At 47.3% G+C, this 27,553-nt stretch overlaps 1 protein-coding gene across 1 annotated transcript in view; it reads left to right on the forward strand.

The window, feature by feature from the left end:
- Positions 1-26,810, forward strand: part of SPON1 (spondin 1) — a 290,405-nt gene extending 263,595 nt beyond the window's left edge. Inside the window, exons 7-16 of the mRNA XM_003781118.3 lie at positions 1,273-1,337; positions 11,940-12,141; positions 13,121-13,261; positions 13,772-13,847; positions 15,158-15,340; positions 19,284-19,454; positions 19,532-19,699; positions 19,988-20,152; positions 22,800-23,063; positions 25,760-26,810. Of these exons, the coding sequence (XP_003781166.1) occupies positions 1,273-1,337; positions 11,940-12,141; positions 13,121-13,261; positions 13,772-13,847; positions 15,158-15,340; positions 19,284-19,454; positions 19,532-19,699; positions 19,988-20,152; positions 22,800-23,063; positions 25,760-25,923 (1,599 nt within the window). The 3' untranslated portion in view covers positions 25,924-26,810. The remainder of the gene's footprint in view (positions 1-1,272; positions 1,338-11,939; positions 12,142-13,120; positions 13,262-13,771; positions 13,848-15,157; positions 15,341-19,283; positions 19,455-19,531; positions 19,700-19,987; positions 20,153-22,799; positions 23,064-25,759) is intronic.
- Positions 26,811-27,553: the final 743 nt, after the last annotated feature.

The raw sequence follows: 27,553 nt of genomic DNA on the forward strand, positions 1-27,553 counted from the left end.
GGTAGCTCTGTGGCTTGTCCTGTGGGCACCCTCCCCTGGGGCCATCTGTAGGAGTCCAGGCCATTCCAGGTCTGGCAGAGCTCCCTGCATCATTAAGGCCTACCCTGCAATGACCCCTTCCCTGGGGGTGGACCAGCAGCTCTGAATTAGAAAGATTTTTATAACCTTTGGGCCTGAGCCTGGGAGGCGCATCTGGCCTCCTTCCTCCACTTTCCTCAGGGGTGTAGGACTTTTCTGGGCAAGGTACCCAACCAAGGAGAAGGTCATCAATTCATCCTAAATATGTTCCAGGCGCCTATTGCCAGGCACTGCTCTGAGGGCTGGGGCAAAGCTGTGAGCCAGCCAAGCAAGCCTCTGCCCCCAAAGCTCTTCCTTCCCCAACTGGTAACATTTTGGAGTTTTCTACGCACAATGGACTATTGTGTCTGAGAATTGCTGGTTCCAAGCCAGGAGAAGGGGAGACCCAGACCAGCTGACTCCTCTCTGAAGAAAGCCCCTGCCTAAGCTGAATTTGGACCCATGGAGGCCTTAAGCCTTGCAAAGATCATACTACCCCTCACCCCACCCCCGTGCACAATAAGAAAAAAAAAAACAGCAAAATTACAAAGTCGAGCAAGGTCAACAAAGTTCTGAGTTTTGCCCTACAATAACCATTTAATGTCTTCCTTCAAAATGTTATCAAATTCTTCCTCCAAAAATTATTTTAGGTTCCCCAGATACTAAGGGTGCTCCATACACCATCCAAAGCAAAATCAGGCTGAATAACCCTAGTAGCACAGTGAGTATGGGCCGCAGCTTCATTCTGGCCTCCCCCTCCAAAGGAGCCTGGTCCAGGGCAGGGGTCTTACCAGCAGAAGAAGCCTCAGGGTGACAGTCCTTGGGGTGGGATGTTGGCTACACTGCAGTTCCTGCTGATCCAGTTTGCAAGTTGTAGGAGCTACTCAGTGCCTGAACTCACCGCACATGACGTGGCCCTCCAGGCTTCACACGGCAAGGGCGTCTGGCCAACCCAGGCAGGGTCCAGGTCAGAGCTCTGGCTCCAGTAGGGAAGGGATGAGCTGAACTGGAAAGCAAAGGTGTGGCTCGATGGGCCCACCAGTGTCCAGGACATGCCTGGCACAGTGGATACTCAGTCCTACCTCCTCCTGGTGTTGCTGTGGCTCCAGACTTAGGCAGGTAGAGCTTTGACAGCTGATAAGGCAGAGGGGTCAAAGCCCTGTTGTTCCCATGCTCTAGCTCTGCTCACTAAGTATCTGTGGTCCTCTCTTGCAGAGTGATGAGGTCCTCACCGTCATCAAAGCCAAAGCCCAGTGGCCAGCCTGGCAGCCTCTCAACGTGTAAGTAGCACACAGACATCCTGCCTCATCCTAGCCACATACTTGAAGCTACCTGCCAAGTGACCACCACATACCAGTAATGTCACTAAAGCCAGTGATACCTCTCAGGTGAACAAGCAGGCGAGGTGCTGCCCATGTGCTCCATCTCCTCATGAACGCTGGCTTGGTCTCTGTCCTACCCCAGTGGCTTTAATTGCACAAAGGACACACTTCAGACATGAAGATGAACAATTTCATGTTCACTCATGCTCCCGGCCACAAAGGCCTGAGCATACGTTGGCCTTAGAGCACCCAGGTGTCCTCACTCTGAGCAAGTCTGGGCAAGTCAGGGCAAGTCAGACTGACCCAGGTCCCACACTCAGCACACCTCGTTTCTGTCTACTCTATCCCTTGGAGATTTCATCTGCCCTTGAGTCTCTGGTGACCAGTGTATGCTGGTAGTTCCCAGAGCTGTCACTCCCCCAGAGGGCTGAATGGATAGACAGGTAAGGAGCAGACTCTGTTTGAGACACCTCTCCACGGACAGCCCACAGAGACCTAGCTCATCACATCCAAAATGGATCCCATCACCTTCTCACAAACCTGCTATTCTCTGCATGGGGAAACTTCAAAAGTATAGGGAGTCACCAAGTCCTGTGGCTTCTACCTTCACACGATTTCATAAATCAGTCCCTAGCTGGCCACTCTCCCCCATTAGTTCAAGCCATCCACCCTTTCCCCCCCTGATGACTTCACCTCTTTCCTTTGCTGTAGCCCCCAAATCTGATGCTTCAGCCACACCGCTACCAGAGGGATCTGAATCCAAATTGTCATGTCCTCCCCTTCTTAATCCCTCCACGGCATTCCTTGGCCTCCAGGATCAAGTCCACACCCCTTTGCTTAGCTTGTCAGGCCACAGTGGATCCACTTCTGGGGGATCCACTTCTGGGGCTCCCACCCTGCACCTCACTCTGACAACGGGAATCCTGTGTAGTTCCTGGATGAGCCCTGATTCCCATTCATCCTCTAAGGATGCAAGGCCTGAAACAAACTTCCCAGTCACCCACAAGAAAATGCTGTCAAAACATTTCACTCTATTGAAGAATCTACATCCATTAGCAAAGACAGTAACAGCACAGCACGGGGAATGCGTGAGGTACAGCTTGGTAGGAGGACAGCCGAGACCAGAGGGATAGGAAGGCAAGTGCAGACGTGCAGAGGAAGATGCCCTCGGACGTGGCAGCGGGAGCTGAGAAAGGAGATGCACTCACATGTGACCAGCGGACAGGGACATCTGATGCCTGCTGCTTAACCGATCAGCAATGGCCCATCCCCTGCTCAGTGCCAGACCTACGTACACAGTTCCCACTCTTTGGGACTCCCTGGCCAAGAGGAGAAACAGACAATAAAAAGAGTTGTACCATATACCCTGCTAGGTCTGCCCTTTGCATAAAGTAGAGATGACACCATATATACCAAATATGTAAACTATAATGTTATCACAGTAGCCCTGTAACCTCCAAGGGGACAGGATGTTAGGATGAGGATATGAGTGTCTCTGGAACCCCAGACAAGGAGCATAACTCAGCCCAGGGTGGAGGAAAGATTGGTGAAAGCTTTGTGCAAGGGCTGAGTCTCGTAGAATGCTCCTGACCCTGCTCAGGATGGGCCCAGGTCTGGGTAAGCTGAGACCCGAAGTGGAGGCCTGAGAAGGAGAGGGCCAACACTGGGACAGCTGACCAAGGGAACCCAGCTGGCTGCAAAAGGGCCTTTCTAGCCTTGCTCTGGATCCTCTCTGAGGAAGCTCACACCAGGGCAGTAGAAAACCCATCCGTTCAAGAAACGCCTTTCATGCCAATGAGAACTGGAGTCAGAACCTGGGCCCTGAGCTTTCCCCAGACAAGTGGTATTTTCCTGCCTCACCCTTGTCCTAATAAAAAGCACTTGACCTTTAAAAAGATTCGTAAAGGTCTTTGGCCCCCTTTGCATAGTTAACATCAATTAGCCGTCAGGCCTCCCCGACTCCCGTTTGCTCACACGCACTCTCTCTTCAGTTCCTTCCAGCATCCAGGCTCCAGCACCTGTAAGCAAAGAACCCCTCACCTATGGTCCTCTGAGCAGCCAGGGCCTCAAAGGCATGCAGGGGATGGGGCTGTCTGGGCCACAGAGTTTGTGGATGCCAATGTTAGCGCTACTAAGGAATCCTCATACCAGTTTTCCCTTTAAGGAGCCTAGGATTAGAAAGATGTAAATGACCAAGCAAGATGCCTTCAAGGAGAGAAGAAGGGAGAGAGAGAGAAAGAGAGAGATTATCCTTTTACTTTTAGCATCTACTCTGTACCCAGTTCCCCTGGGAGGAAATGACCCATAATAACCCTATGAGGTTGGTATCGTGATGCCCATTTTACCAGTGACAAACTGAGGCTCAGAGTTTATAATACATGTCCAGCATCATCGTGTAGTTGTGTCAAAGATAGAACTAGAATTCCAGCCACACCCAACTGACTATAATGCCTGTGCTTTTCACTATGAGATCACTGAGATTAACAACTCATTCATTTTCCCGTTTTTTAATTAATTAAGACATCTGTAACAGCCAATCAGGCTGCTGATCAGCATAAAACGAACAGTGTGACCCCACCAAATTGTCTGACTCCTGCTCCAGAACAAAAGAAAACAAAATCTTGACTTTTACTTACCCTGATTCCTTTTATCAAGGGTGACAAACATGTCATTGACTCAACAAATACTAATTGAGGGTCTCCAAAGTAGAGTCCCATGACAGGTCCTTAAGGATACTGTTGTGAGCACAGCAGAGTTCTCCTTGGAGTTACAGTTTATTAGGGAGAGACACTAACTGAATGATCACACAGATGAATGTGACATGTCTAGGAAAGGAAGGCATAAGGTACCACGGGAGTGTGTGAAGAGGCTCCTGGTGCAGTCTGGGGGTCAGAGATAGCTTCCCCAAGGAAATGGCAATGGCACTAAGATCTAAAGAATCAGTAGGAGTTAACTAGGTAGAGAAGCAAAGCAAGAGAACATTCTAGAAAACCTAGAGAGAGAGAGAGAGATCAGCATCAAAGGCCCTGTATGAGGAGGTAATAGAGTATATTTAAGGCACTAAAAGGCTCTGGTCTAGCTGGATCCAGAAATCAAAGATGAGCTTGGTGTGGGGCCAAGCCATGCAACGTTTAAATTTTGTGTTTTTATTATAAAGGTAATCAGAACTCACTGAAGAGTTTAAGCAGAAGGATGACATGATCAGAACTGCATTAAAAAAAAAAAAAAAACCCAACAACCAATGACACTCCAACTCCCATGAGAAAACGTAGATGAGCAAGCCCAGGCTACTGCAGAGGGCCCCGAGAGAATTAACTGAGACTTCCACTAGGATGGTGGTGAAGGTGGAAGGGACAGAGGTGGAAGGTGATGAGAGATATGTAAGAGGTAAAATTGACAGGCGGTGGTGACAGGGTAACTGAGGAGGAGGAGGGAGACACAGTGGGTATATTGCCTCCCACGTGTCTGGTTGGCATCACTAAGGAGATGGTAGAGCCACTTGTAAGACTAAGAGTAAAGTTTGATAGGAAAGGTCATGAGTTGTGAATACGTTAGGTGTTAAGATCTATTCAAGACATGCAGTTCATGGTGTTATGTACACAGGTGATTACATGGCGCTGAGACTCGGCAAGGATTCTGCACTGAGATATAAACTTGGGAATCATCAAGAAATGGGAGACAGTCACTGCCAAGGGCAGCAATCAGAGAGAGTTCAGAAACAAGAGTGGGGCTTAGGATGAAGTCCCAAAGAGCTCCACCATATAATGCTAAGGAGGACTTGTGTGCAAAGATAACAGAAAAGGAGTGAGGAGGAAGCTTGGTATCCAGGAGCTCAGGGAAGAAAGCATCAAGGAGCAAGGTCAGCTGTGCCCACTACTGCTAAGGGATCAGCTGTGATCAGAGCTGCTGAATGCTCTTTGGGTTTTTCAACATGAAGGTCATCAGTGACCTTATTGGGAATCCTTGCTGCTGAGGGATGGGGAAAAGCAGCCCAGAGTGGGTGAAGGGTGATCAGAAAGTAAGGTTTGGAGTCAGCAAATACACACAACTCTTCTGGGAAGTCAGCTACACGAGAAGAGGCTGCAATAGCTCCAAGGGAATGAAAGTGTCAGTGGAGCTTTTGTTTTGCTTTTTTAAAAAGGAAGAGACTTTCTGAATAAATGGAAAGGAATATTTTGGTACACCTTCTGACTCTTCATCCATCCCTCAAACTCCCTGGGACCCCAGTGGAACAAAATTAACTGATGTCAAACACGCAGACCTCCCAAACACCCCAAACCTCTCCCCTCAGTGCCACTGTCTTGTTAAGGGAAAGGAATTTTCCTTTGATTTTCCCATACCCCAGTCTCCCCTTTTCTCTTCCAAATCTCATTAGGAAGTCAAATTAGGAAGCCTACACGCAGCCACGTTTTGTTTTTCAGCAACAGCCCTGCCCCTCTTTACTGAGCCTGCCTGAGGTTAATGGGATTCCAGCTTCCCTCGGCCCAGTGGAAGGAAGGGTGACCTACTTTGAGAGGTCCTGCCCCTTGAAACTGACTTGTTTTTCAATGATCTTCATCTTTATCCCTAGTACCACTGCTCAAAAGACAGCCATGAATGAACAAATTAGCTGCTGACTTGTTTAGCTCAATAAATCAAGTTGTGGCCCCGACAGCTGGGAGTGCAGGTAGAGGCAGGAAGGACAAATTCTGGACAGAACCCACGCCCTTCACTAGTTTCTCGGGCACCTAAGAAGAAAATGCCCAGGTTTCCTGCAGATCAATTCTGAATGCACATCACCTAGTTCCTCCAATTTCATTTGAATGCTAACAATTACTTTTTTTTTTTTTTTGAGACGGAGCCTCAAGCTGTCGCCCTGGGTAGAGTGCCATGGCATCACGCTCACAGCAACCTCCAACTCCTGGGCTCAAGCGAGTCTCCTGCCTCAGCCTCCCAAGTAGCTGGGACTACAGGCACCCGCCACAACGCCTGGCCATTTTTTGGTTGCAGCCATCATTGTTGTTTGGCGGGCCTGGGCTGGGGATTTGAACCCGCCACCTTAGGTGTATGTGGCTGGCGCCTTAGCCACTTGAGCCACAGGCGCCGAGCCATGCTAACAATTACTTACTGGAACTTTTAAAAATAATTATTCCCTTTCTTATAATGAAGCCTGCAAAGGATTGTCACTCCCCTTAAATTATTCCCAGCCACTCTCTTTAATTAACACTGATTAGACAAAGGCCCGTGTTTGTGAAGTCAGTGGAGCCAGAGACATAGTCACCCTCTCCAGAAGTACAAAGCCTCAGTTCTCCAAGAGACCAGAGGCATGTTTCTCTTAAATCAGAGCAAGTCCCTGGATGTCTTCAGAATTGTCTTCGAAAAGAAGACATTCTTTGGACTAGAGAAGCAGTGGTAGATCTAAGCCTCCAGGACCTGGAGTCCTAGATGGCTCCTAGATATAAACACAAGAGTTTTCGGACCATCCAGAACTTAAACCTTTTTCTCCACATACCTGGAACTTCAGCCTAGTGAAGGTCTTGGACGCCCCCTCGTGGCTCAAGTGAGTTTTTGCAACTTCGAAAAAGAAGGCTCGGAATGAGTGGTTTAGGAAACCATCCTGAGTCTCGCTGATATTAATCTTCAATTTAGAAAAGGATAATAAGTCTCTAAAAGGAGTATAAAAATCCAATGGCGTTTGTTTTGTTTTCGTTTTTGTTTTTGTTTTTGTTTTAGACAAAGTCTCAAGCTGTTGCCCTGGGTAGAATGCCGTGGCATCATAGCTCACAGCAACCTCCAATTCTTGGGCTCTTGCCTCAGTTTTTCTATTTTAGTAGAGACAGGGTCTCACTTTTGCTCCGGCTGATTGTGAACTCACGAGCTCAAGCTATCCACTCACCTTGGCCTCCCAGAGTGCTAGGATTACAGGTGTGAGCCACCATGCCCGGCTGTGGGCTTTGTTTGGTTTGGTTTGGTTTGAGGGTTTGTTGTTGTTGTTTGAGACAGAGTCTACTCTGTTGTTCAGGCTAGAGTGCCATGGAGTCAGCCCAGCTCACAGCAACCTCAAACTCTTGGGCTCAAGCGATCCTCCTGCTTCAGCCTCCCAAGTAGCTGGGACTACAGGCACCTGCCACCACGACCTGCTCATTTTTCTGTTTTAATTGAGGCAGGGTCTCACTTTTGCTCAGGCTAGTCTCAAATTCCTGAGCTCAAATGATCCTCTTCCCTCAGCCTCGGAGAGTTGTAGGATTACCGGCATGAGCCAACACGCCTGGCAAAAAAAAAAAAAAATTCTGTTTTTGTCTTTTGTTGTTGTTGTTGTGTTTTTGGAAGTTTTCTTTGGAAAAGCTGCAAGAGAAGGAAATCAATTTTTACTAAGTCCAATCATGTATTGGACTATGTTACTATGATAAGCGATCTCCTCACAATAAAACCTTGGAATAGGTGTGATAATGCAGCCATCTTGCAGATGTAGTAGCTATAAGGAGAGATGAGGTAAAAGCCTCTGTCTCATAGCTAATAAATAAGTGGCTGGACCCAAGAGTCTGATCTAGCTGATAAGTGGCCTTGAGTCTACATATCATCCTGCCTCTCTGCATATAAAAAAGGGGAACATTTCTCCATGTTTTCCTTTGTTTCTCATTTTTCTGAAGTGTATTGTCTGTTCATAACTTTCTTTATCTAGTAGGATTGTGACCTTTGTTCATAAAAGTGGATTAGCTCTGTACACAGTATTGATGTTAACACAGGTCAGTCACACCTCGTGGAGACATTTTTTGCCAACGTGTCATTTTTCTCTCCAGTTCAGTACTGTTATTTTCATTATACAGATGTTGTAATGGACGTATAATTCAATTAATTGATTTCTTCCTTTGTAATGGCTTTCATTGTTGCAAAGTTGAGAAAATTAGCATTTCTCTAATGGATCTGAAATTTTTACTGTTTTCTACAATGTGGCTGTTTTCTACTTGACTCTGAACCCGTTATTATTATCTTATGGTATAGGACATCAGATGTGAATCTAATCTTCTGTATTGCGATTACCTTAGCCCAATCCCCCTTCTTGCACTATCTTTCCTTTCCCCCTCATTCGAGCAACCTATTTTATATTAGTTTTTATAGTTTCTAGGATCTCCAATGTGTGCCACTGATTTATATTTCTGTCTAACCTGAGTATCACACTATTCTGATTATTAAATATTCTGCTAGATAGTGTGGCTAGATCAACTCCCTTTGCTAGAAAACTGATACACATTTAAATCCCAGATTTGAAAAGCCGAAAATCAAATTAACAAAATATCATCCTGGCATATAAAAATGCCTGCATAATAACTTTTCCTACAGTTGGAACAAATTAAAGAACTCCAGTCCTATCTAGTATTTTTCTAAAGAAAACTCATATGGGGTCTTATTCATCTCATTATTTTTATTACAGAAGTAATAAGTACTTGGAAGTGATGTTTAATTAAATTTGAAGGTCAAAGGAAGTACAAGAGCTCCACATTCATTTCTTAGATTAATTCATTTATTTCGACAAACATTTGAAGGGAATTCACCGCATGCCAACTCCTAAGCCCGGCATTGGGATCTGGCTGTAAACATAACAGAAATGGTCCCTACTCATTGAAACCTGGTGGAGAAGACAGATGTTAACAAGAAATTCCAAAGAAAGAATGAGCTCGGCAAGCTATAGGAAGGTAGAAAAGGGGCCATAGGCAATTCAGGGAGAGGTCAAGAATGTTTCCCCCCAGAAAGTATTATTTAAATTGGGGGCCAGGGGGAATTTTTCAGTCAACGATAAGAGAAAGATAAAGAGTGTATCTGAAGATGCTAAAAAAAATGTTCTCGGGCCCTTATAGATTGACATTTACCATATTACCCAATATCAGGCAGGCACTTTCTATAGGTATGGGTTGCTCCAAACCTCTCACACCTTGAAACACTTACCACATTTGGAGAGTACCTCACTTAGGATACAGGCTTGGCTACAGTAGATCTGGCCAAAATGCATTTCCCCAAGGCCTTGTTCTCAGATGGTTACTTCCCTCAGCTGGGCAGGTATCAGGATAATGTGTTGGGGTAGAGTCTCTACCGATCTAGACTGAGTAGAGCTGTTTTTGTCCCTTTAGGTTGTCATGGTAAATAGTGTCACCCATGCGGGGTACAGGGTATGAATGACTAACTTGACCTAAAATCACATACTTAGGGAGATGGGAAGGTGGAGTGGTCAGACTCTATGGCAGTGGAAGAGGAAGGCAGCCCCTCAAGGGACTGCTGGACCCCCACCCCACTCCTCCAAAGTCCAAGAGCCACGTGGGGAGGGGGCGTGAAACAGCCCTACCCAGATGCCAGTGCTCTCTGCCCGGCAGTTACTAGAAGGCAGGCCAGACCCTGTCCAGGGAGTCCCTAGGTGAGCAACGCCAAGCCTCTGCAGACTACGATCCTTATATAAGCCAGGTCTTTTAAGAAGCTGCTAAAACCGCTGACCTACATACCAGAAAATGCATACATAGGAAAAGGAAATTCAATTCCCTGATTTGCACCTACCTAACTTGCAGACTATGTCAGCACTGTACTTCAGCAGTTTATAAAGGCCTCCAAATAAAACATCTCATTAGATCCTCACAGCAACACCACAAATCGGTATTGTTAGATGAAGACACTGAGACTCTGAAGGGGGAGAGCGACCAGGTCTAGAGCTAAGAACCGAAGCCATCACGCACCCACTGGTCAGTCAGCCCACAGGGCACCTGCTCTGGGGTATAGCTGTGAAACTTAGGGTCCTTGCCTTCAGAGGTTCCCTTAGATCTAGCTGGGGGAGACTGAGCAGTGAAGAAGTGGTTACAGCCATAGAGTCTGGCTACAGAGACTGGTACAGTGTGCCTCAACGGAGGTGGAAGCTCCTGGGAGAGGTGACATATGACCTGTGGTTTGAAAGATGAGTGGACCAGTGATTCTCAAACTTGAGGTACATCAGGGTCACTCAGTAGGATTTTTTAAACAGATTGCAGTGCCCTACCTTCAAAGTCTCTAGTTCAGTAAATCTAGGGCGGGGCCCATAATTTGTAATTTCCAAAAAGTTCCTAGGGGATGCCCATGCGGCTGACACAGGACTACGCTTCTCTTACATCTCTGATGACAAGCTTGCCCGACAATGCCAGCGCAACAGGACCTGGCTGGCCTGGCCAGGGCCCAGGGAGCTTCTAAAGAGTGGGAGGGGAGGTAAGGAGAGGCAGGGAGAGACAGCGGCACCGGGCCCCGTCAACCTGGGGAGGCCAGAGCCAGGGCTCAGGACAGGCTCTTCCTCTACTCCAGGGCCAGAACGTAGGCTGGCATCAGGCTGAAACGTGAAGACCGCTCAGACTGTCTCCACGTGACCCTACAGTACCTCTCTCAGTGACAGGAAGAGTAATGATCCCTCTGGTGCCAGGCATGGGGCTGAGGACTGTATGCAGGTTAGCTCATTTAACCTCACAATAACCCCTTGGAGGAGACACACGTGATCACCATTTTAAATATGTGGACGCTGAGGCACAGAAAGTTTTGGTGATTTGCCTGAGGATACACAGCAAGAGGTGATGCCAGGATGCACACCTGGTATCCTGGTATCCAGGCTTCCCTTCCCCTCTGCCCATTGTTGGTCCCATCTGGCTGGCAGACACCAAGGGTCCAGTCCCATGGACCCAGACAAGTCTGAGATCATCACTTTCCAGGGCCAGAGGAGGGCAGTCAGAAGTAGCAGGTCCCAACAGAGAGCACCAGGACTCCCAAGCAGCTGCAGTGGCCCAGCTGCTAGCTGGATTGAGCAGACCAGCTGGTCCCCAGCCAAGGACTCCCCACCATGAGCCCAGAGGCCAGAGTCAGGCCTAGCTGCCTTTAAGCCTTAGCCCCCCTACTGGCTGTGTCTCTTAAGTTCATTAACCTCTAGACACCTCCATTGCCTCTCCGCAAAACAGGAAGATCATTCTAACCCCACAAGACTATCCTGACGGGAAAGGGGAATGACATGGCTCGGCCACCCAGCATGTGCTGAGTGGATATGGTTCTCTTTTCTCCCCAGACCCTCAGGGGGCTGCCACCATGTGTCACATGCAGCCCTGGCCATTCCTGAACTTCCTAGTGAGGAGATGGAGTAGAAGAGCTGCCTGCTGTGGCTGTAGAGCAAGGTGTAATTCCCACAGCTGGGGCTGTCAGCCAAAGGGCTCTGCCTCTGTAGCTGTCCCCGACTGGAGAAGATGGCCCCGGCACCAGCTGTGAGGAGATGGGTGCACCAGCAGGGCCTTGCTCTAGGCTACTTCTTGAGGGCAATGGAGGCAGCAGGTTTAAAAAACATAATAAGCAAGCTCTGTGGATCCCCTAAAACTGGACATGGGGGTGGGGTGGGATTCTTTCCCTGTTTGTTCAGTAAATGGGCTCAGGACAGAGAAGCATGTAAACCACTAGTGGCCAAAGGCAGGGTTCATGGGGAAACCAAGAATCTGACTACTCTGTGTCCCTCTCGTCCTCTATCCATGGTCTGGCCAGATGTTCCTCAGTGTAGAACCCTGGAGCCCTGATATAATGGTCTCTGTATTTGGTTTCCAGGAGAGCAGCCCCCTCAGCTGAATTTTCAGTGGACAGGACACGCCACTTAATGTCATTCCTGACCATGATGGGCCCCAGTCCTGACTGGAACGTGGGCTTATCTGCAGAGGATCTGTGCACCAAGGAATGCGGCTGGGTCCAGAAGGTGGTGCAAGACCTGATTCCCTGGGACGCGGGCACCGACAGTGGGGTGACCTATGAGGTACGTGTGTGCCTAGAGTGGTGAATGGCAAAACTTTCTGAGAGCCTCCCCCTTGCCCATCCCTGCTCTGGGTGTCCTGGACACAGAGGGCAGTATGACCCAGGCTGTGTTCCACCAGAACTTGCATTCTGGTGTAGGAGGCCAGCATGGTCTCCTCTTCCTGTGCAGTGTGATTTGGGCTCTGGGAAGTGTCTGAGCAATGGTCAGGAGAGCATGGAGAGGGACTCTGGTAAGGAGCAGTTATAAGTGAGCACGAGAACAGCATTCCGAAGGCACAGAGAGGGCAAATGCAAGGAAAAGCAGGAAAGTATATAAGGCTGGGCCAGATCCTGAAGGTTTCCAAGGAGTTTTGATTCTATCCTGAATGTCCTATTTCTCAAGGCCTTGCTCTAGGCCACTTCTTGAGGGCAATGGAGGTAGCAGGTCTAGAGCCATCAGAAATCCAATGGGAGAATAATCTAGAACAGGCATCAGCAAACTATAGTTTACAGGACAAATCTGCCCTACCATGGGACTTGTAAATAAAGCTTGCACAGCCAGCTACACTCATCCAGTCACATACTGTCTGGGGCTGCCTTCCCACTACAACAGCTGGGTTGAGTATTCGCGACAGACACAGTAGGGCTCACAAAGCCTGAAATATTTACCAACTGACCCTGTACAGAAAAAAGTTTGCTGATGCCTAGTCTAGGAGGAAAAGTGCTGGATTCAGGCCAATCTGGGTTCAACCATTTCCTAGCTGAGATGACTTTTCTGAAACTCGGCTTCTTCATCTGGGCACAATCTTTTATGGTAGACTTTCAAAGTATAGCTCTAGAAATTTCCAAGCACAGCATATGGCATGAATAGAAATCCACAAATATAAAAGTACACTTGTTAAATTCCTATCAAGGTTTTTGTTCTGATCCATGTAACAAATGGCTTTTGTGGGTCTTACCAGTTTTATTTCTCACTCTCTGTATCTGTGTTTTTCCTGCAGTCACCCAACAAGCCCACGATTCCCCAGGAGAAAATTCGGCCCCTGACCAGTCTGGATCATCCTCAGAGTCCTTTCTATGATCCAGAGGGCGGGTCTATCACTCAAGTAGCCAGAGTTGTCATTGAGAGAATCGCCCGGAAGGTATTGGGTTAGAGCTTGTTCTAGCACAGACTTCCTTCCCATCAGGAGTACCAAGGAGATGGCACCCCTTTTTGCTCTAGAATTAGGGATTCCCTGGAAGAAAGCACCTCAGGATATGAAATTCCTGAGCCTCCCAGAGCTTCCAGCATGCAAATTATTTTATAAAATGTAATTGAGCCAAATGAACTCAGTAGTGAGGCACAGTGCTCAAATGAATGGTTTAATCCAAGCAAATCAATTCCATCATGAGTTCCATAATCAGTTATTAATGTCTGCCATGGGTCAGGAGCTAGGAAGCAGTGGAGCCAAGAATTTACCATCCCTACCATTCAGCCACTCCTGCTTTCTTGAAATTTCTTTTTCAGTCAGATTGCAAATGTTTGCCCAGAACTTTCCCATGGCAAAGGATTTGTACAGCTTAGGCATGAGATTTTATGTTCTCCTTCATCCTTCCCCACACAGTCCCTTCTTTCTCTAATGGGAGCCCTCCAAGTAAAATTCCTTTTGCAGGGAGAACAATGCAATATTGTTCCTGACAATGTTGATGATATCGTAGCGGACCTGGCTCCAGAAGAGAAAGATGAAGGTACGTTGTCTTCCTTTGTTGGCACAACCCTACAGGAAAGCAATGTGCTAACAAGTTTTAAGAACCATAAAAGTTTCATATCCTGGCTCAGCGCCTGTGGCTCAAGTAGCTAAGGTGCCAGCCACATACACCTAAGGTGGTGGGTTCAAATCCAGCCCAGAGCCCGCCAAACAACAATGATGGCTGCAACCAAAAAACAGCCAGGCGTTGTGGTGGGCACCTATAGTCCCAGCTACTTGGGAGGCTGAGGCAGGAGACTCGCTTGAGCCCCGGAGTTGGAGGTTGCTGTGAGCTGTGATGCCACGGCACTCTACCCAGGGCGACAGCTTGAGGCTCTGTCTCCAAAAAAAAAAAAAAAATGTTTCATAACCTTTAACTTGGTAATCGCATCTCTGAGAATTTCTCAAGAACTAATTTAAAATAAGGCCAACACTAGGCACAAAGTACAAGGAAATTGGTGAAATTATGATATCAGAATATGTATTCAGAACATCAGGCCTTTAAAATTCAGCAAACTACAGTTTACAAGACAAATCTGCCCTACCACCAGGGCAGGTAAATCTCACCTGAATAGGCTTCACACTACTCAGACCCCTCTCTGCTTTGACTCTCACACTGTGAGGCAGGCATGGGTCATCCACTCCCCCAGCAAGCAGTTGAGGCCTAGATCCTATAGTCAGGAGGGAGTGACAGAGCCATAATTCAAGTTCAAGTTTTCTCACAAGATCTGGAGCCAGGCAGTCTGGATGGTTTAGTACAAGGTAGCTAGAAGCTAACCTTTCTGCTTCAGTTTCCTCAGCTGTAAAATGGTAATCATAACAGAACCTGCCTCTCAGAGAGCTGCTGTGAGGATCAAATGGAATAGAACATGTCAGGGACTTAGGATGATGCGGGTACCTAATAAGTACTCAATGAACATCGTCTGGCCTCTTTCTTATCATGACACCTGTGTATGGGATCACAGGTAAGAGGAAGCCACAACACAAGAAATTCTAAAATTGCCTGTGATTTACCTGTGTGTGTGTGGAAACAAGGTCTGCCAAGGACCTTGAGGATAAGATGTTCACATGTTTTGAGAACATGTGGAATAGTAAGACAGGCATTCCAATTATTTAGATATTTATTAGCAAAATGTTCAAATATAATTTTTAAAAAGAATTGAGTGGCTGTTTTCATCCCAGGAGCACCCAGGTTCACTCAGGCTCGTCTAGCAGCAGGACTTTTCTTGTCCCCAGTGGGCTGGTCTTGGGAGAGGGCCAATCTCAGCTCCCACAGGCTCCCAAGGAAAATACATCAAACCCTCTTTCCAGATGACACCCCTGAAACCTGCATCTACTCCAACTGGTCCCCGTGGTCCGCCTGCAGCTCCTCCACCTGCGACAAAGGCAAGCGGATGCGGCAGCGCATGCTGAAGGCACAGCTAGACCTCAGTGTCCCCTGCCCCGACACCCAGGACTTCCAGCCCTGCATGGGCCCCGGCTGCAGTGACGAAGGTGAGGAGATAGCCCAGATCAGCAGGGGCTGCCAGCTGCTCAGGAAGGGAGGGCCTGCCTGGCAACGTGGGCCCCTCACACCCAGTCAGGAGCATCCCTGGTGGGGGCACTGTGACTCTGACCCTAGATGGCCGCAGGGTCCACCTCAGGCACAACTCGGTCTGCAGCAATGCTTCAGGGTTCTGAACACAGAACACGTCTTACAACATCAAAAGAATTCTTGAGATTGATGGACTACCTCCATCTCTCTCCAGCCATGGAACAAAAACCGCACAAGTTACTAAAGAACTAACAAACACAGACACATCAAATAATTGCAGATAACAAGTAGCCTGCTTCTGTGTCTCAACTCCAGCCTCTTTTTAAGGAACCAGTGAACAGGGTGGCCAAGACTAAATCAGGATCGTGTAATTCTGACTTACGCAGTCTCTCATCTGTGTTCCACCTCAGCCTGAGTCAGAGCGTTCACTGCTTTGTATCCTGACCTTTGGGCTCATTGCAGAAAATCTCAGTCTGTCTATCTGCAACTGGGCAAAGCTCAGGCTTGAACTATGAGTGTGCAATATCTATGCCATGATGGCTCAAGCTTGAAAACTGCTCTAAGCTGATTGCTGTGCAAAGGTTCGCTGCCTGCTTCCCTCTCTCTTTCTGGACAGATTTATATACTGTGCTTTGACCTTACAGAGTGCAACGAGGCAATGGGAGGGGATATTTAGGCTGGACAGGTCTATATGACAGGAAGAAAGCCACTTTCAAGCTGAGGATTACTAGAGAAAGCTTACCCCACTGCAGGTCTTGCACTCCCCGGGGGACTAGGGGCACTCTTAAATGCTACTCTTGCTGCACTCCCATGGTGCTTTATTGCTATTTCTGCCCACAATAAGGCCCTCTGACGCGGACAAAACTCTGCCATAGACAAGCCATTCCTACAAGCAGGCAGGGATAAGTCTGACTGGTCTGTCAACACTAACGCCTCCTTCTTGGGGCTGGGGATGAGGAACTCTCTGACTAAGGCCTCAGTGGGAGTTGGGGTCTTTAACTTCCCTCTCCACAACAAAATAATAGCCGGACGTTGTGGCAGGCACCTGTAGTCCCAGCTACTCAGAAGCTGAGGCAAGAGAATTGCCTAAGAGCTGGAGGTTACTATGAGTTATGACGCCATAGCACCCTACCGTGGGCGATAAAGTGAGACTCTGTCTCTAAAAAAGAAAAGTCCTTCCTCAAGCCACTTCAGGTGGCTCCAGGGTGGTAATGACAGTTCTGAAATATTCTGGGCTGTGCCTATTGTTTCCCTGGGGTCCATGCTCCCTAGAAGCTACCCAGCCCAGAGCCACAGTTCTCATGTACCCTCATCAAGTTGCCTTCTGCATGTAATTGTTTGTGGGAGTGGCTGGAATAGGAAGGAAGCAGAGACCTCTGTGGACATCCTGAAAGAATCATTTGCATAAGACAAGGGACATGGACTTCCTTGGGTTGTTGCAGCTGCCTCTTAGTTAAATTTCTTCCTAATGATCTGGACTAACCGTTAGGTCTTGTCATCTCTCCCTGCTTCTGTCCATCTTACAAGGTACCACTTGAGGGATCTTTTGCAAACAAAAATCTTACATGTCAGACCCCAGCTGGCTATGACTTTCTACTGGCTACATGCAAAACTCCTCAGCTTAATACCTGTGTACTTAATACATGTGTCCTGAAATAGTCCTGCAGAGAACCAAGCAAGTGAGCGTGTGATCTGACACACATCTAACGCGGTTTAACATGATACTGAGGTTATCAGAAAGGGCATGTTATCAGAAAAGCACCAGAGGACATCCATTTATGGGATAATGAAAGGGCCTTTTGAGGCTCGCCTCTCAGAGGACGCACGCAGGTTGGCAGTAATCATATTCAGCCTGCCGGGGTAATGTGTTGCCAGGTCATGAGAAGCCTGAACTGGAGACTTGTCAAGTCCCATCCCCCAGCCACAGCACATTGGAACATAGCTTTCTCACTTGGTTTCTTACTAACTGCCTTTAGTTAGCCCTGTGCCCAGGTCTGACATGCGGATTCCAGCTGTGTTTTTTTTCTTTTTTTTTTTTTTTTATTGAATGGTAACTATGTACATTAATGCAAGCTGTGTTTTTTTTAATTGCACCATCAGCACTGTCTAGCCACATCATCCTTAGGTTAAATGCTGTCTAGGCATGACACGCAAGTTGACAGTCTATTGATGTGTGCAGGCTGGCCTCACTCAGACTTTAATCCTTTCTGGCTTCATCTCCCAACCACACACATGCGAACAACTATGCAGAGGGATTGCATGCGTTACTCCCTTCCCTGTAAATACAAATGTGCTTTACCAACAGAAGTCCACTCAAATGTGCTTGTCCTGCTAGTCAGATCTTCCCCAGAACACCAAGAAGCAGGTTTCCCCCTCTCTGTGCTCCCTGATACCTGAGTTCACCTCTGTTGTCCGATTTGCAGTACCTGGAATCATTGGCAATTTATGTACCCCTCCCTCTCACTCTTTGGAATAAGATACCTTTGTAACTCCAAAGCATACCACTGAGCAGTCAGTAAATCTTTATTGACATGAATAAATGAGTGAATTAATGGAAAGATAGTTTCATTTTCCTCTTCTTTTTTTAAAACTGAGTAGGCAAACACACACACACCTGTGCTTCCACTTGAACTAGTGCCCCGCCACCATCTTGGAAACAGGACCACCAAGCCCTGCTGAGAGGTTCAGTGATCTTTCCACCAACCTGCTGAGTGTCTTCTACATGATTATGGCCTTTGCTAACAGCCACTGCTGGGGGCAAAGCTGTAAGTGGCCCAAGATATCAACATAGAAGGCTGCTTATCTCCCTCCCCGTCCTTCTTCTACCTGCCTCTCTCCTGGGACACACAGACATTCCCTCTCCGCGCCCCACTCCACCCTTTGCTCCCCATTAGCACCTGGAATATTCTCTTCTTTGTTACCAACCTCAAGGGAGGCAGTGAGATGTCTGTGGCCGCCTGGTGTAATCCGCTCTTTGGGCACAGATCAGTCCTGTGTCCCAAGGCTATTCACAATCCTCAGGAGCAAAATTCTCTCATCTATTTTTCTAGAGGGTAAAATGGCAGCTTTAGACAAAATTTCAGGTCCCTCTGAGCAAAACAGCTTGTACGATGTCTCAGAATATAGATCATTTCTTTCAGCACTGTCCAGTAGAACGTTCTGCATGGACGTGCTATTCCACACAGTCCAATATGGTAGCCACTAGGTACACATGGCTATTGCACACTTAAAATATGGTTAGTGGCTGAAAAGTGAATTCCAAATTTTATTTAATGATCTTTGATGTCTGTTACATTAGACCATACAAGTGGATTATGATTTATCTTATATATAAAGTTACATTTTATACTGCACATTTTGTGTGTGCATATATATGTCTATGTATATTTTAACAACCTTCTACCATCCAAGTATTTTTCAGAAGTATTTCCATGGGATAAGGGGTAAACCTGCGTGCTCCATGCACTTGGAAAGGGGGCATTCCCTCTTAGAGAGTACCTGATTTAAAGAGTTTTTTTTTTTTTTTTTGAGACAGAATCTCATTTTGTTGCCCTCAGTAGAGTGCTGTACTGTCATAGCTCGCAGCAACCTCAAATTCTTAGGCTCAAGTGATCCTCTTGCTTCAGCCTCCCGAGTAGCTGGGACTACAGGCACCTGCCACCATGCCTGGCTAATTTTTCTCTTTTTACTAGAGACGGGTCTCTTGCTCAGGCTGGTCTTGAACTAGTGAGATCGGGCAGTCCACCCGCCTGGGCCTCCCAGGGTGCTACAGATTTAGACCTCCCACGTGTCCTTCCCTCCTTCCTAACTCCCCTTGACCGCAGGCTGGTTCCATTTGGGAGTCAGTTCCCTTTCCGGTCCAGCCGCAGCGCCTCGCTGCAGCGCGCGCTCGGTGTGTTGCAGACGGCTCCACCTGCACCATGTCCGAGTGGATCACCTGGTCGCCCTGCAGCATCTCCTGCGGCACAGGCATGCGGTCCCGGGAGAGATACGTGAAGCAGTTCCCAGAGGACGGCTCCGTGTGCACGCTGCCCACCGAGGAGACGGAGAAGTGCACGGTCAACGAGGAGTGCTGTGAGTGCAGAGCTGGGCGGGCGGGCGGGGAGGCTCCCGAGGCCGGGAGTGCGACTCAACTTCATGGGACTCCCCAGCGCCCAGCAGCTGCCTGGTAACCGAGTGGGGCGAGTGGGACGAGTGCAGCGCCACCTGCGGGATGGGCATGAAGAAGCGGCACCGCATGGTCAAGATGAGCCCAGCTGATGGCTCCATGTGCAAGGCTGAGACGTCCCAAGCGGAGAAATGCATGATGCCCGAGTGCCGTGAGTGGGCATGGGGGCGGGGGCAAGACCAGGGACAGAAGTCGAGGGCCACAGCACTCCCTACCACCACGGTGAAGGTCAGAGGCTGAGCAGAAAGAAAGCATAGCCCACCGCCCTTGCAGGGACTTCTTTGCTCCGTGGAGTTCGCTTTTATTTGAACCCACCAGCCAATGCCACTTCACTTCAGGGGCTAGAGCAGGGGACTGCATGGGGGGCATTGTGGGACCACGGAGATCAAACCAAGCAAAGGGAGCCCGTGCTCAGTAGCAAATCTGGCTCTTGATCTAGACACCATTCCATGCTTGCTGTCCCCATGGTCCGAGTGGAGCGACTGCAGCGTGACCTGTGGGAAGGGCATGCGGACCCGTCAGCGGATGCTCAAGTCCCTGGCAGAACTCGGAGACTGTAATGAGGATCTGGAGCAGGTGGAGAAGTGTATGCTGCCCGAATGCCGTAAGTCCTGGGGATCCCAGAAGCCACCACTCTCCTTCGTGTTCTGGATTCCGGGAAGCATGGAACCAGCTCTGTGCTGTGATGCATGGGTCACTAGGAAAGTTTTGAGATAAACTGTCCATTATTATGGTCCATTATTTCACTTGCTAAAAACACAGTCAACAGTGTCACCATGCAAGTTTCAACTTGCTCACCTTATTGGTGGTGCTGGGAGGGCTTGTTTCCAGCCATGCAGATTGTACGTTTCTTGATTTTTTATGTATCTCAAAACTTTCGTAATGGCCCACATATTACTGCTAGGCCCTATAGTAAGACCATTTGCTGGGGAGGAACATGAAGTTTGGCTGTCTACGTAGGTAGTTACTTGACTCTGCAATCTCCTCATTAGTAAAACAGGGATATTCCACTGCCTTCTACAGAACACACAAAGTGCAAGTTGTGTGAAGTCTAATGGGAGACCCAAGGCTCAATAAACCCCAATTCTTTCCCTCCCCAACTAGGGGCGTGTCTGACCCATGGATTTTCTAAGATTTTTAATGCTATACCTCCTCCTTGCAACCATTCTATTTACCCATAACCAGAGGTAGGATACTAAATCAGTGACTCCTGCAGCCTAGTAAGAAGACCAGCAAGAGAACAAGCCAGGTGCTCAAAACTCACTGTCCCCCCACCTCCTCCTCCAAAATCTCTGTGGCCAGCTGCTTTATTTTATCTAAGCAGAGAGAGCCAGTTTATCTGGCCAGCCTTGCTGCTCTTATATGTGGTGAAAGGGCAGCGAGCTCACTGTTTTCTAGCTCCCTCTAAAATGCACCTGCGGTCTCTGCTTGTTAGAAGTCAGGCTGCCATCCCCGCTCTGTCCCTAATGGCTTCTCATAGCCTCCACAGATTACTTATCATTTCTTTTACTCAGTTTCCTTATCTGTAAAACAGGATGCTGGAAGTGTGAGCACTGGACCAGGTGAGGACAGGCTTCCGTCACTTTCCATGCTACAGAGCCTGGGCCGCTTAGCCAGACTCAGCAGAAAAAACCTGAACCATCCACTAAAGACAGCCTGGTGTATTTATTTATTTATTTAGAGATGGAGTCTCAAGCTGTCACCCTCGGTAGAGTGCCATGGCATTACAGCTGACAGCAATCTCCAAATCTCGGGCTCAAGCAATCCTCTTGCTTCTGTTTTCTTTCTTTACTTTCCTTTCTTTCCTTTCTTTCCTTTCTTTCCTTTCCTTTCCTTTCTTTCTTTCCTTTCTTTCTTTCTTTTCTTTTCTCTCTCTCTCTCTCTCTCTCTCTCTCTCTCTCTCTCTCTCTCTCTCTTTCTTTCTTCTTTTTCAGTTTTTGGCCAGGCCTAGGTTTGAACCCACCACCTCCGCCATATGGGGCTGGTGCCCTAGTCCTTTGAGCCCCAGGTGCTGCCCAGTTTTCTATTTTTTTTTAGTAGAGCTGGGGCAGGGGTCTCGCTTTTGCTCAGGCTGGTCTCAAACTCATGAACTTAAGCAATCCACCCGCCTTAGCCTCCCAGAGTGCTAGGATTACAAGCGTGAGCCACCGCGCCCGGCCAAGCCTGCTGTTTTTAACAACTAAAATTGACCCATAGTTCAAGACAGATCACTTAGAATTGGGGCCCCAGAGCCTTTTGACTATTAAAAGTATTTATACCCATTAGGGTCCACTGAGGGAAGAGGGAAGAAAATGAACACTTACATAGCACTTATAACTTACCAGGCTGGAAGCATTATCTCCTTTAATCCTCACAACCTCATGAGAGAATTAGCATTATCCCCATTTCACAGATAAGAAAGCTGCCTGAGCTCCCATAGAGAAAAAAGGCCTGAAAACTATTAAAATTAGGATGTCCTCGCTCCAGCCTGATCCTGACCTGGCAAGGCCAATGGAGAGTTTGGAATCATTTGCCTCCCTAGGACACATCCTAAGAATCACACTGATGTGTTATTTCCCCTTCATTTGTGAGATGCTGGCTTAGCAAGAATTTGCTAAATCTTGTACTGTGATAAAACATAAAACACCACTTGCTTCTGACCCTCTTCTGAATTTTCCATTTCTGGCTCCTGTGTTTTTTGCACAGCCAGGCATTTATAGCATATAGGTTGATGCTGAGGACAAGAAAACTTGCCTAAATCTGTGAAAGCCACAATGTCCTTGGTATTTGGTCCACCAAGGTCAGCATCCCGTTAGCTTGTTGAGTTGTTCTCTCCAAAGGAGTCAGGCAGCAGGGGGCTTGTTGGCTTTGCTCTGAAAAATACGGGCAATGAGCTGAACCTTCCCAGAGCAATCCTGGGTCCTTAGAAGGTTGGTCCGTGCCACTTGAGACTGATTGGACAATTTTCTAGGAACTCACAGAGCAGGACAAGAGGCTCTGAACACATCTCAGAGTCCCCAAAACTTTTGTGAGTCATGTAGGGAGCACAGAATGTGGGTTATAACATGACACCAATCCTGCCTCTACTGTTAACCAACACTGTGGCTGGATGAAGTCAGGCTCTTAGGCCTTAGCTTCTTCTTTTATAAAATGGGATAATAGCCCCTGCTTTGCAGTCCTCACAGACTTGTTGAGATGTTCAAAGGCAAATGTACATGACCATACCTTTTTTCAGATATGAGATACACTCACACCCATCTGTGTCTTGCCAGCCATTGACTGTGAGCTCACGGAGTGGTCCCAGTGGTCAGAATGTAACAAGTCATGCGGGAAAGGCCACATGATTCGAACCCGGATGATCCAAATGGAGCCTCAGTTTGGAGGTGCACCCTGCCCAGAGACCGTGCAGCGAAAAAAGTGCCGCATCCGGAAGTGCCTTCGAAACCCATCCATCCAGAAGCTGCGCTGGAGGGAGGCCCGGGAGAGCCGGAGGAGTGAGCAGCTGAGGGAGGAGTCTGACGGGGAGCAGTTCCCAGGTATTGCTCCCAAGGGTGGGGCTGGGCTGGTCTTGGGGACAGGCGGGCTCTGAATTACGCTAAGGCACAGGTCTGAGAAGGGAGTTGGGAGAGAGAATATTTTCTGGAGTCTTGGGACTGCATTTTGATTATCTACATATAAGTTTTTCCCAAATATTAAGCAAGAATAATGTATAAAGGAAAGGAATAGGGAGACTCTATCAAAGAACCCTTTAGATAATGTAATTACCTGCCAAAAATAAATTTTCAAGCAAAGAACCCTTAGGAATTGTATGATTTCCTCCTTTCTGCACATATATAAAACCAGACATCTTTCCACTTTGCTCAAAATCATAGTCATGCCTTAGTGACCCCATAAAAAATAAAGATATGGACATACGTGTCAAAGGAGTCTCGTTCATCATTTAGGGAATGTTCCCAAGGCCCTCCCAGAACAAGAGGTTCTCCATTTTAAGGGTGTGGCTCAAACAAGGCAGCTCTGGCCTGAGGCTCTATGATTTCTGTTTGCAAGGTAACCACAGAGTTTAGCAGCAGTGTCATGTCGTCAGCCTTGAGTTTTATTTCCCCAAATAATATTGATACAGGCTACTAAACAGCTAGTAACAGTGACAAATGACAAACGCTTCAAAAGAGCAATGAACCAAGTGCTGAGGGAACATCTTACACTGTGTGCAGTTCTGGGAGGGAGATGGCAGAGCAAGGAGGATTACCGTGGTGGACCCTGAAGAACTTGCAGGGAGTTTGCCAGCTAGAGAAGTACATTCCAGGCAGCAGGAAGAGTAGTTGCAAAGGCAGAGATCCCAGAGAGCATGGTATGTCCAAGCAATAAATGGGATGCAGATAGAGCACAGAGTATAAGCAGGGCAGGTAGGAAACCAGGCTGCAGAGGTAAGGGCCAGACCATAATAGGCCAGTGGTCTGTTTAGGAGACTTGATTCTGTATCAGGCATCCTCAAACTACGGCCAGCGGGCCACATGCAGCCTGCCTGGGACATTTATCTGGCCCACTGGGTGTTTTTGCCACCGCTGCCTGTCCTGCTTAGCAGCCAACTCATCCTGGAGCCTGCAGTCCAGCCCTCCAACGGTCTGAGGGACAGTGAACTGGCCCCCTGTTTAAAAAGTTTGAGGACCCCTGCTATAGATGAATGTTTTAAGCAAGAGAGTGACTTTGTTAACTAAGACCTGTGTTAAGTGGTTTTGAAATGGCAAAAACAGAGGCATGGAGGCCAGTTATTAAGTTTGGTTGCACAACCCAGGAGGAAGATTATGCATCCCCTCCAGCTTAACTCAAGGGACCCAAAGAATTAAAGAAAAAAATAAAGTCTGTCTGGTGCTTCACTGCTGAATGAGCTGGCCCAAGCCAAGAGTGTGGTATCATCAGCAAATCAGTGAACTGATGAGTGGGGAAGATCCATGGTTAAGTCTTGGCATTGGCCAATCGATGATCTCTGGATTCCCTGGACTAGGTGAAGGTGCCCTTGTGAAAGTAAAGGTTAATGGGTACACTGAGTTTCTCATCATTTTTAAAGATCAAATTACGCCTTTCCTTCTCTCTAAGATGCTCCTCCTCATCCTGGGATGATGAGAGAAATGGGGAGGGTGTAAGGAGCTACCTGACAGGTCACTATCCTTCCATTAGGGAGCTAGTCACATAAGCAAAATGTTGTCTCTTATATATCAGTCAGCCAATCAACAAACATTCCTTAAAGCCAACTATGTGCCAAGCTCAGCGTTGTGCACTAATTTCCTTTATGAGACTTAGCTGTAAAAGGAGGAATACACAAAGTGTTTTGGAGGCATATAAACAAAAGATGTAACCTAATCCCTAGGGGTCAGGGAAGTTTTGAAAAAGCCCTATTTATCTGAGTAGGAAAAAAAAAAACTATACGTCTATTAATTAGTATTTGGGAAAGTACATACATGAGGAGTAAGACATAAGAGAAATTGGTCCAGTGCTCCTTGAGTGGTATTGTGTAACAAGCCACCCCAAACTGTAGGGTTTTTTTTTTTTTCTTTTTTTGAGACAGAGTGTTGTTCTGTCACCTGGCTAGAGTCTGCAGGCATCACCATAGTTCACTGCAACCTCAAACTCCTGGCCTCAAGCAATCCTACTGCCTCAGCCTCCAGGAGTAAACCACCATGTCCAGTCAAAACTGTTTAAATAGTCATTTATTAACATGATTCTGTGAGCCAAAGTCTTGGGCTGACTCAGTTGGATGAGTCTTCTGAGTTCTAGCTTAGAATCATTCATGTGGCTCAACTAGGGCTGGAAGGGCCAGAACCAGCCTTACTAGCATGTCTGGGACCTTGTGGGGCGGCTGGGGCCTCTTCATGTGGTCTCTCCAGTAGCCCAGCCAGGCTTTCTGAAGTCGGAAGGGTTCCTAGCAGCTTTTTTCAAGCCACGTTTTTGTTCATGTTCCATTGGCCAAAGCAAGTCATATAGGCAAGCCCAGATTCAAGAGGTGTAAAAATAGACTGCCTCTAGATGAGAGGAGCTACACAGGACATAAGGCCATTTTTGCAATTTATCATATATGAGCTAGCAGGCCCTAACAAAGACTCTTAGTTAATGCAACAATTTGTGACATACAGGAGCACAGGAGGAGCCCACTAAATTTCACAGTTCTGCTAGAGCTCAGCATCTTTGTTCTGTCTTAAATTTCTGCTGGCCTAACCAGACATTCTCATGCTTTCAGGCTGTAGGATGCGTCCATGGACAGCCTGGTCAGAATGCACCAAACTGTGTGGAGGTGGGATTCAGGAACGCTACATGACCGTAAAGAAGAGGTTCAAAAGTTCCCAGTTTACCAGCTGCAAAGACAAGAAAGAGATCAGAGCATGCAACGTTCACCCTTGTTAGCAAGGGCGCAAGTTCCCCGGGCTGCACTCTAGATTCCAGAGTCACCAATGGCCGGATTGTTTGCTTGTTTAAGACAATTTAAATTGTGTACACTAGTTTTCATTTTTGCGGTGTGGTTCGCCCAGTAGTCTTGTGGATGCCAAGGACATCCTTTCTGAATACTTCCTGATGGGTACTGGCTGAGTGGGGCTTTCCCACCTTCAGTCAGCCCTCTTCCTACACAGAAGTGAGTAGTGTCAGCCGCCCTGTACTAAACTGAAACATGTCCCTCTGGAGCTTCTGCCTGGCCAGGCAAGATAGAGACCTTGGCTTCCACGTGGACAGGCAGCCGTGTCTGGAGATGACTATGTGCCTGGGTCCTGGGGTGTTTCTTTATCAGATGGAGAGAGCAGATTCCCCTTGTTCTCATCCTTTGGCCTGTTCACTCTTGCGGAGAACGACTGTTTGCCCATTTCTTTTCATTTAGTGGAACTTTAGATTTCTTGTAAAGTCTCCTCAGTCATCAGTAGTTCCTGGGGAAAACAGAGCTGCTCGACTTGAAGAGGAGCATTGATGTTGGGTGGCTTTTCTTCCCTCACTGAGAAACCTGAATACATTTATCTCCCTAATATTGGTTCCTGACACCCCAAAGAAAAAAGATGGCTGCTTTATTTAAATCAAAGTAACCAGTTCTTACACCTGAGATAAAGTGTACTAAGTGTAGAAAGTAGTCTTCCCTTCCCTTTTTTTTTTCTTGCCCATAAGTCTTCCAAGAAACCAGCCCTATGAACCTTTTGGTACTAAATCCTTATTAGACCTAAGGCCAAGGCAGCAAATTGGCCTCTCTAACAGTCCCCAGCCTGAGTTCTACAATCTTAAGATCTTCACATTTAGACCTTCAAGTTTTCAAATCCATTTCTAACAAAACATTTTTGTTATACAAACATTTCCCTAAGTCGGCCCAAGAGCCTGCCAAGTCATTCCCTCAACAAAAGGACTTCCTCCAGAGACAAATACCTTTTCCAGAAAGAAAGGTATTTTCTTTTCCAGAAAGAAAAGGTATTTCAGAGACTAAGACAGAAAATCTAAGAGAAGAAATATTAAGAAATCAAGCTGAGCAAGCAATTCTGGTGGAAAGTCAAACCTGTGTCAATTATCCGCCCCAGGGCTGGGTCCTCTCCGACAGGCACAGGGAAGGCCTTCTCAGCATCCAAGCACACCAAGGTCAGGGAAATTGACTACTGAGGATTAGTATGAAAGGACTTTTTCTCAGTTGAGCTCATCAGCAGTTTTTGCTCATGCATTTATTGTTAAAATCATTGTTCCATTTCTTCTGCAGGCCTTCTTTATTACTGCTTAATCCAAATATATACTCTGGACGAGACTCATACAATGGTTTGAATACACCTACTTTAAGAATTTGCATTAAACAATCAGGACATTTCTCAACATGGCATATATATGCTATAGCCCTGAGTATGTATTTTCTTTAACACAAGACAGACTATTCGATAAAAAACTCACTGGGTCTGTCTTTTGTGTTTTTAAACTAAATGTTCAGAAGGTTGGGTCTTTTTATAATTATCATCCACCTTGATCATTAAAAAATACGTCTTTTGCTCCCTCATACAGGAGGGGACTTTACCTTATC

Source organism: Otolemur garnettii, unplaced genomic scaffold (genome assembly GCF_000181295.1).
Source record: "Otolemur garnettii isolate 467f Iridium unplaced genomic scaffold, OtoGar3 scaffold00001, whole genome shotgun sequence".
NCBI lineage: Eukaryota > Metazoa > Chordata > Mammalia > Primates > Galagidae > Otolemur > Otolemur garnettii.